Source organism: Fulmarus glacialis, unplaced genomic scaffold (genome assembly GCF_000690835.1).
Source record: "Fulmarus glacialis isolate BGI_N327 unplaced genomic scaffold, ASM69083v1 scaffold28736, whole genome shotgun sequence".
Lineage (NCBI taxonomy): Eukaryota > Metazoa > Chordata > Aves > Procellariiformes > Procellariidae > Fulmarus > Fulmarus glacialis.
The window spans coordinates 903-11286 of NW_009217928.1; the positions used below are offsets into that span (position 1 = coordinate 903).

The 10384-nt window shown below is 37.3% G+C and overlaps 1 protein-coding gene across 2 annotated transcripts; it reads right to left on the reverse strand.

Annotated features, from left to right (window-relative positions):
* Positions 1-2586: 2586 nt before the first annotated feature.
* Positions 2587-9542, reverse strand: GTF3C6 (general transcription factor IIIC, polypeptide 6, alpha 35kDa). 2 transcript variants are annotated; one of them, XM_009579867.1, is made up of 5 exons: positions 9463-9542; positions 6528-6591; positions 5902-5946; positions 5657-5767; positions 2587-3101 (listed from the first exon to the last, which is right to left on the reverse strand). In XM_009579867.1, the coding sequence occupies exons 1-5, from the start codon at positions 9529-9531 to the stop codon at positions 2806-2808; spliced, it is 585 nt and encodes a 194-aa protein (XP_009578162.1). In that variant the 5' UTR covers positions 9532-9542; the 3' UTR covers positions 2587-2805. The 2 variants fall into 2 exon arrangements, with proteins under 2 accessions (XP_009578162.1, XP_009578163.1); XM_009579868.1 differs by having other exon boundaries at positions 2806-3101; positions 5657-5770; positions 9463-9537.
* Between the last annotated feature and the right edge of the window lie 842 nt (positions 9543-10384).

Here is a 10384-nt window from a genome sequence, read left to right on the forward strand (position 1 = left end):
CCAGAGATTTACACATCGTAGAGTATATAAAATAGCATGAAATGCTGAAAGCTGATTTAACAGATCTTGGATATTTGACATACTGCCCTTGATTTTAATTAGACAAAGAGCTTTTCTGCAACCTCTCTCAAGAAGACAAGTTGTTTGATCGCGACTTGAAAATTGAAGGTACAAGAAAGCCGAACTACCCATCAAAATCCAAAGAACGTAAAGCAGAAAAATCATCCCCTGCCTGCCTACATCTAATTCATAATATGCCCACCTCCCAGCCTTCCTGTAAGCTAAACACTTCATGTGCTGCATTTTGCTGCTGTAAACCCGCTTGTCTCTGAATCTTTTCCAAAGTTTTTTAAAATCTTTTTTTTTTAAGTGCTAACGCTGAAAATGAACGCTTATTTTATCAGTAGTCTGAACATCATATACCCTGGTAACTGTCACAATGTGCAAAGAAAAAGTGCTTAATGCCAGACATGGCAAGGAACTACCGGGATGGCCTAGTATCTAGGCACAAGGACATGAACCATATGTAATAACCAGGCAAGGATGATTTCGGCAATAATCCTAGTCCAGCTATCATACTCACCCAATACTCTTTTACTCCACATACACCCACCCACCAATTTTGAACTGCACTTGAAGTAACCAACTTGTTGGGCTTTTTTGGGCAAAATCAGTAAAGCTGAAGAATTTGCTATCAGTAGCAGTGGACTCATAGTACCTGCTTTCTAGGAGGAAGGGGGAAAAGATGGGTAAAGAGTAAGTATGGTTGCAAAAGTCAGGGCTAATAATGATAGGAAAAAAAGTTTATTTATGTTATTATAAATAACATTTAAAATCTAAAAAAATTATGACGGTACTTATAGTTTATGATATACATAAAACATTAAAAAAAAAACCCTGATTCCCAGGTAAACTAGAACAAAGAAACAGCTTCAGTATACTACTGAAAAAACAAAGGCTGAAAAAGGTCCGAAACCAACTCTGCTAGAATACTCCTCGCACATAATAAAAAAATTTACACGTATATAGTGACAGATTTAGCAATTGGTTAACAAAACCAGTAAGAGAGAGCTGCTATGTTAGCACGCTGACAGAGAATAAACTCTTGGAGGCACCTCTCCATTCTCAGCGGCAGAAGCTACGATAGCGAGCGCTTTCTATCTACAGCACACCCCGTCTCTCTAGCAGGAGGTTCAGCTGTCAGCAAGTGCAGCCCAGCACCGCAAACGCTCCCCACTGCAGACAAGTGCTTACATTATACCAGTTCATAATATTCCTAAGATCATTATTCCAGTTATAATTATCCTCTGTCTATCAGCACCATACAAATCAAGTTTGAACAATGCTTTTAAACTTCCACGATTGCAGCTAAATCCAGAGGGAAGGCTGAGCAGTCTCCCTGAAACCCGAAGCGCAGACACTACCATGTGAAAGATCCGTACCCAGGCTGGAGGCGTTACAGAACATGATGTCTCTTCTTCCTCACCTTCCTCTCCCTGTCTCCCCTTCCCCCATGATTCAAGTTGCTTCTACATAGGAAAACAGAATAGTGGGATTGATGGTTTGAAACTGTTGCACTGTTTTGATGACTTCTTTTTACTGGTCCTGTGCTGTGAACAATGCTGGGGGTGAACTTCTCTTCTGATCATTACTAATTAAAGTATAATAATAATTACGCTGGATTTAATTAGGCATTCCCATCCCCAGTGCATTGTTGCAGTTAAACTATTTTGAGGGAGGTAGAGAAAGGTAGGAAGGAAGAAAGGTCAGGAAGAGACTGTTTTATGTTTAAAAAAATACTGTGCTTTTAAAAACATCATGAATGCACCATATACTCAACTTTTATATGAAATACTACGTGACAATATAAGTGATGTAGCAATATGTAATATCAACCCACAGACTAGCTACAATACAGCCAGGTGGATCGGTTTGGGAACCACTGACGCATGGTTACAGGAACGTAGGCATAAAAACCTTCAGAAAAATGCCAGAGGAGAAGATCAGAACCAAGAAGTTACCGGAGGGGGAAGGGGGGAAGATACTTCCTTTTCTATAACATACATTATATTATATACAAAATGGGGGAAGGAAGAGTGACAGATGCCTCATTAAGACCTAGATTTCAGTTGCTGACTAGGCCACAGGGGTTTCAAGACTTGACCGGACAAAGCCCTGAGCAACTGGGCCCAAATTCAGTCTTGACCCTATTCTAAGTACGAAGCTCGACGAGACACCTCCTGAAGTCCCTTCCCACATGAAGGATTTCTAAGATCTGTCAAGGGGACAAAGGATCCAGAGAAAATCCAAACTAAGCAATTTGATGAGTAATCAAACAAGTAATAAAAGCCACACTTACTTGAATTTTTCTTTCAATAACTGCAGTACAAGAACAGACATAATAGGTGGCTAAATATGACACACAAGATGAAACTATACTTGAAAAATTCAGGACTTTATTTTAAACAATTTTTTTTTTTCCTTTTTTCCTTTCTACAAAATGTTCCAGACTGTGCAATACATCAACATTTTTCTAAGGTAGGGGTTTTTTTAATTATGTAACAATTTCCTCTTCTTCAATTTTGAGGTAGAGATACACACATTTCCAATCAGCATTTTTAAAAAACACTTAAGCCCTCCCCACTATAATCCAAACATAAAAGCAATGCACAAGAACACAATGTCCATTTTTCCACTATTAATTGCTCAGACAAATTGGAAAGCATGTCACGGCCTATAGAAGTTGGCATTTAAAAGTTGGCCCATTAATTCCATGAAGAAATCCTGAAAAGATCACAGCTGATATCATGGAGGGGCATCGTCTAAGGCAACACTTCCAGAAGGAGAATCCTCTGCCCCAGAAGCAGGGCTGTCAGGCAGAGGAATAGAGGCATCTATTTCCAAGCTGTGCTGCTTCTCCAGATCACAATTCATGTCAGAATTTCCTCTGCCACTCACCTTTCCCTCTGACTCCTCAGTCAGTTTGTCTTGGGCCTGAGCTGACTCCTCAGAATCTTCTTTTTCACGCAGAAAGCTGCAAATCGTATTAGGCCTGCTGTAGGAAAAATCTCTGTCCTTGATCTGTAACCACTCCACTCCACCTGATGCAAAGAAGGAAAATTTATATTGGTGACAAAAGGAGTTGAGAGTTACAGCAGTTTTTTCTTAGTTCACTGTTACTAAGGCTGAGCCTGACTAAAATTTAAGTAAAAGAACCACTTAGGATAGAAAGATGTCTTTCAAGAATTTGGACCAACACTAATTTTTGTGGCGAGTCTCACCATGGGGCTTAAACCATTAATTTTCCTTGAAAAATAAGGCTATGAGTAACAGAAAGGCATTTGATAAAGAAAGACCAGCTTAAAATTAAGAGAAACTTAACTGTTGATAAATTGACAACAACATGCATAGGCTAAACCAACTTAACGAAGACATATAGCTACAGGTTTTTATCCAGATACTGGAGGCACTGTGTATGGTTCAGTGACGTCACCAGCTTGGTCTCTAAAGAGCAGCCACAATGGAGATAAAATTATTAGGAAAGTAATAAAAAGGAATGTCAAGAAACTATGCTCCTTCAATGTCACGAGTACTATGTCCTGCTCAACCCATATTGTAAAACTAGAAAAGAGAAACAAGAATGGGTGAAAGTAAAGTTAGCTCTACATGGGAAGAGACTTTAAAAACAAACAAACAAACAAACAAACAACAACAACCACCACAAAAAAAAAGGCAACAAAAAACCGACAGAGACTAGAATTCTACTTGGAGGAGACAGCTTAGAGGGGGCAGATGTTTATAAGGCTGTACTGGGAAAACAAGTAGGGATTGATTTATCTCCTAATTCTGATAACAAACGAAGTAACTTGCACTCATTGGAAGCACCAGATCATACATTTGTAACAACCGCAAAAGCAAACTATCAAGAAAACCCACAGTAAAGTTGTACTTTTTCCATACAACAGAAATGTGATTTGAAAACTAACTGCCATAAGAAGTGGTAGAAGTCAAAAATATAGACCAGTTCAAAAAGCAAGTGAAGATGACAGAGCCTTTATGGACTAAAGGCGTAGTAGTACAGATGAAATCTCTTGTCAGGACATTCATGAACTGTTGACACCAGAAGGATAGCCAAAAGAAAGGATTACTCATGTATATGTCCCCCTCCTACTACTTTCCACATACCCATTTACTGCTGTCCATAGTCAGAAATACAATACAGGACTAAAACACCTTTGGTCCAATCCAGTATGGCAGTTCCTGTTGTATTTAGGTGTCAGACACCACCCTTAGACTCTTAAAATAACTTAAATATAATTCAAAATGCTGAGAAAATACTTTACAAATGCAATAAAGAGAATAAAATGTTTGTTCACCTAAATCTTAGAACAACTGGTAATATGATACGGAATGACATCAGAGATAGTGTAAGAATTTGTGTCATCTCCTGAACTCAAGTATATCAAGCTCTTACAACATGTACCGAACAGACTCCAAATAGAACTGGGATTCCTCTCCCACTTAGATTTTTAGGCAGTGCATATTGCCAATTCACAAGATGTTGCAGTTACCTTGTATGCACAACATTAAACTTCTGTCAGGGTACAGAAACAAACTGTTTTTCAGCAGGTTATCATCATTATTGCTCCTCCAGAACAAAATAGGCCTTTGTATTAAGCAACATATTCTCTAGTCTATTGTACTTTAAAAATAATAGTTTCTGTTTATTATTACCTACTTAATTATATGGAGAGAAGAAACGATACATGGTGTTGATAAGAATGCTGATGGTTGGTTAGATTCTAGATGACATTTCATGTTTTACCTCCTATGATCAACGTCCAGCTGACTGCCCATATTTAATGTAAAATGGCTACATATTCTTAAAATATGAAGCAGTAACACTGACCTGAGTGAAAAATAGCAACTAAAAGCAATAGGAAATAGGATACTGCTAATGAATACTACTATATACAGTAAGATACTCAATATCTGACTATGTAAAAGCATTGACTTCCGTACGAAAAAATACCACTGAAATAAAGCAAACATACGAGCACTGAGTTCTGCCTACAGAATGAAAATCAATATGAATGGTCGGCTAGGTGTGTCTTTGCAAGTAACTTAAATTCATTTACAGTTAACTGTAAATTCATTAGAACAATTCAGTTGTAGTACATACCACATGGAACTTCTTACTAAGGATATTATAGATTTTCAACAACTACAGAGACTCAAAAAGTCATCAGAAAAATTGATGGAAGTAAAAATAAAAAAAAAAAACCCAACAAATCAATGAAGAACTACTAAACAGCACCTCTGATTTCAGAACTAGTGCCAAAACTTTTAAACTTTTAGATGACAGAAAAACATACCAGGGAACATCAGCATATGTTTGCCCTGCTCTTACACTCTTCTGTAGGAATCTCCTATTAGCCACTTTTGGAGGCAGCACTGGTCAGAAGGAATCTCTCTCTCTCTTTTTTTTTTTTTTGTGTTTTGTTTTGTATTATGGTATTTAAATGTACACATTTGTTGCCTAAAAAAGAAAGTTCCTCTAACTTCCTGCATGCTCTTGAATCAAACACTTAATCAAGGCTGACACTCCTAAGCATAATCCATCCATGTCCCTATGCATAAGAGCAGAGGCACTAACCAACATTCTCTTCTCCTTCCTTCTTTTCTGTCAAAAGTGTCCGTGTCATGTTCAACTTCTTCATTGTGTGGCACTTGTATTTCAGCTGTACTTTTTGGTTGCCTTCTGCATCTACTATGAAGAGAGGAGAAAAAACAATACCCAAAACCCAATCATTATAGTGAATTCCACTATCAACTGAAACAAGATAAGTATTTTTAACCTCCCAGGCTACCACAACAAACAGGACATCAAACCACAATTACCATGCTCTGTGTTTTCTTCAAAAACCACACAGGTTCCCAAGGTATCTATGGAAAACAAAGCGAGAAAGTCTTAAGAGACTAATTTATATCAACTGTAGATACTGCACCCACTGGCACAGCTCTGGGAACATTCTGACTTCCAGCCCCTCACAAAGACCCAGCACTGGTAACCACATTGCCAACTCAGGAACAGAGAGGAGTATCACAGTCATTGAAAGTTACTCCAAGAAAGGATTTCAGATCATTTTCGTCCAGACCAATGTTGTCACCATAAGGCAAATGGGAGAACTACAGATTGCACAACATGTCAGTCCTGCTTATACAGAAGATAACAAGCACTTACTTTAAGGCATTTTATGTCCCACATTTTTCCCTGCAGAAAAAGCAGCTGGTGCACCCCAAAGTCGGCTTCCAGGCATTCTTTCCAGTAAGTAACATGGATGCATGGCTAATTTAGCAGTGAACTCAGACTGGTGCTGCTCTATATGGTGTTATACAAACACCACCCAGAACTTCAGCACCTCAGAAGACCATGTTCTCCCATTCGCAGTGCAATTAACTGACGTTAAGAAAGTTCTTTGGGTCACATGAAAAAGGAGAGATTGTATCCACATAATTTTTCCTACCTTCATATTCTCCTGCAAATACATATCTGTCCACTTGTAAAATGGGCCTCTCTGTCTCTATTCCCTACAAAAAGAGGGACAAAATTGCACAGATGTCAGGTCTTTATTAGCCCAGGCAAATTTCTTGCTGTAAGATCAGAGAAGATAGGTATAGCAGAATCCAGATTACATAAATTCCTTGAAAAGATAAATAGTTAAAAAAACCAACATAAGGTAATAACAGTAAAATAAGTATTCCATAACATGGTAAATGTGAAATAAAAAGTTTCCTTTGGTATTAGAGAAAAGGAATGGATTCCAGACTGTAAAGCTTTCTCAAACTGTCAGCTTCATATGAAGAAAAGTACATCTTTAAAACAGGATTTATGGAAGTAGGTAAGAGAGTTCTGAAGAGGGTATGATTTTACAGAAGCTAGCAGATTCCTGAAAAAATGGCAAGACATGCAATTAAATTAGTATTTATTAGTTTTCAAAAAACATAACAGAAGTATTTTTAGTCTTGACCCTGAGGTCTTCCGCAGTGTTAAACATTGGGGGCAGGGGGAGAAGGAATTTTCTTTCCGTTTTTGTAGGCAGCTTAGTTAAGCAGTAGTAACAATGGTTACAAAGGGTTTAGCCACTCTTACTGTAGAATCAGTGTACTGTTAAAAAAAAAAAAAGAGTAATGACAATTTTTCAGTCTATCATCATACACGTTACTTTAAGTATATTAAATACAAAGAATATACCAGATAATACTGTTCTAGTAATCACAACAAAACCAACAATGCTGAACTGGTACAGAAAATGCTCTAGTATGTTAAAAAGGATCAAAGAAATTTAGATCAAGCTGCAGCCAACGGTCTATTCAGGTTACAGTACATAACTTTAAAGTGCTTTAAATTATTTCCTCTAGGAAATTAATTTAACCTCCATTTTAAATTAAAAAATAAAAATATATGTATTTGCATGAAAAAAGATGTTATTTTCTAAGCTCCAATTAATACAAGTTCTATGAAGTGGAGTAACTTTCAAAAGTCTTTGGAAAATACACAAGGGGATAAGTCCAGCATAAAGCATTACACCAGCACCAGAAGTGCAACTGCAGGGTCACAGAAGCTTCTGTGATTATTGTGTGTCTACATTGTGAAGGAGTTGGAAATTGTTGTTATTTAATTTTATTTTTTTAATCAAGAAGTGGGAGAGTAAGGCAGCAGTTCTATCAGCTCATTCCCTCCCTCTACAGCAGAGCTTTTCCAAGGCCAGGAAACACAGGCCAGGATCCCATTATTCTTAATATAAGATATACCTATAAACTGTATTTTGATAAAAATTAATGCCTGAACAGAATACACTAATTAAGGCAAAATGTCTTTTAATAGTACATCGTGAACATCAACATTATTCAGGACATGAAGATAAGCACACACTAAAGGTTCTGAAGACGAGGCACTGTGGTAAATTGCGGAAAATACAGAATATCACACAGGTTAATAAGAATTTGTGCAATTTTCATCTCGTACTTTTTTAAAACAGAAGTATCTAAGATCAACAAGATTTAAGCTCTGGGATTCTCTTTCTGCTGCGTAAGTTGAGAACATCAATAGCATTAAGTTAACACGTAGAACATATTTTTGGTTGTTTTTTTATTACAGGAAATTAATTAAAAAATGAACACATCAGTACTAGGCAACAGCATTAAGGTTTTTAATATTCAAAACTTTATTTCTTTGGCTAACTTGCATTCTTTTTTGGAATTCCTTTATGCAAAAATGGAGACTCTCTTCCCCTTATGTGACTAGCATCACACAAAACTTGCTAAACAGAGTAACACAAAGCAGAATCTTTTATTGGAGTTTTAACAACAGTTGTCCATTACGAAAAATCTCAAGGAATGCTTACTCTGTGGAGTGAGCGCAGGTAGATTTGGATACGAGTAGGACACAGTATAGATACTTAAAAGTTTTTCTAGTAACATTACAAGAGAATCTCAAAGCACAAAATTTAAAAGAATCCCATTAAGACTATTGAAAAATATGTAGCCATTCAGCTACCAGTAATGAATCATCTGTGTAATACATTTCAAGCGACTTAGGTCAGATCCAGGAAGCAAATCTGCTTATAAAAGCATATCCACCCTGTGATGGATAATTTATGAATTTTGATTGTATTTCTACATTTGAGATTTTCAGAATTGACTTTACCACCTCACATATATTCTGATCAGTGGCATACTCTGAGACGTTCTCTTCCATCTTTTCAGTTTATAATAAAGGTCTAGTTTCAGAAATTATTTGCAAATCAATAGTACTTGTACTATCTGTACCGCTCTCATAGTCCATGTAGGTTTTGAAGGGGAAGTAAAATTTGTCCCATACAGAGAAAGTGATTAAACAACTCAAAAGGAAAAGGACAGGTAAGCCAGATTCTTACAATAACCTCACAGTGCAGCAAACAACATCCGAAACTGTTTACCAAATGCTTAATACCCAGTTATCCTTTACACTTACAACACTTGAACTTGCCAGGCAGTATCTGGAAAAAAAACCATTGTAAATACAATGCAATTCAGAAAGATTTTGGCCTTACCTGTCAGCTGTATTCAAGTTATTTGAAGAAGTGTGCTTAACAATATTTCCGTTGAATGTGTAAAATACGTCATTTAAAAAAAATGAACTTAGAGCTTGAAATCAGAGGGGATAATGGTCCTAGCTTATAAATACTTCTAAAAATACTTCCTTATATTTACATAATACTATATTCAAAGACCATATGCCTTTTCTGAAACAGAGAGAGCCCACAACATGCAGCCAAATACGGCCAAGACAGTGCACATAACTCTCTATCAAAGATTTGATCTAAATGTTGTTGACTTCAAGGAATTTAGAAACAGCCTCAGTCCCTTGTTCACATGTGTACTGACTTACCCCTTTCCTATTGTGCTGTAATCACTCACCAAAATCTTGCATTTGTTTTCACATTTTTCTAAGAAGTCTGAATCAATAATTCCTGATAGTTCCACCATGACCAGTTGCTCCTACAAGATAAGTTTATAATGTACATCTGTAATTGATATATCTAAACTCAGGGAAAAAAAAAAAAAGCCCCCCCAAAAACCCCAACAACCCACCCAAAACAAAAAGAACAGCATACAAAGACCCAGACCTTCAGAACAGAACCCAAATCTTACTTATTCTGCATTTTGTCCAGAGAAAATGGCAGACAGATATTGCAATACCCAGGGAAACGCAGTGACCCACTACTCCATCAGACACCTGTTTCACACCTGAATTTCCAGGCCTTTTCTTCCTAGCTAGGAAGGGAGCTCTTTTTTCACCCTTGAAAAATGAGGATCGATATGGGTAAATGATTTATGAATTATAATAAAATGACCACATATTCCAAAATACATTTTTCCAAAGCTTTAGTACCTACCTAAATAAGACACCATAGCGAGAGGTTAAGTTAAGCAACGTGTTGCTTGAAATGGTTAACTTTTAACTCTTTAAAACATATTGCTTTAAAATTAATTCCTGTTTGCGATTCCTTACAACTTTGGGTGAGGAAAATACAAAAACAAAAAAAAGCCACCTTGAAAAAACTTTTATTCAAGGAAAAGAAGAGTTTTCAAGAATCACCATCTACTAAGCATCCATGATAACAGAAGCGTCATAGTTTGTTTTCGGATGTTATGGGGGTAGGAAGCAACTAAAACTGGAAGAGTGCTTTCTGACAACGCCGTTTTCCAGAAAACCTGAAGCAGAACAGCCAAACCGATACAGCTTTCGGGACACGACCGCTGCGGGGGCAGAGAAACCCGACAGGCCCAGGGAAACGCGCTCGCTCTGCGCCCGACCCCACCACCAGCCCGGGGGCAG

Excerpts from the sequence above, each read along its gene's own strand:
- GTF3C6 (XM_009579868.1), bottom strand. The coding sequence starts at position 9,531 with ATGGTGGAACTATCAGGAATTATTGATTCAGACTTCTTAGAAAAATGT. Across the intron at positions 6,592-9,462 it reads AAAACAAATGCAAGATTTTG|GGAATAGAGACAGAGAGGCC; the intron begins GTGAGTGATTAC and ends CTCTTTTTGTAG. Across the intron at positions 5,947-6,527 it reads ATTTGCAGGAGAATATGAAG|ATACCTTGGGAACCTGTGTG; the intron begins GTAGGAAAAATT and ends TGTTTTCCATAG.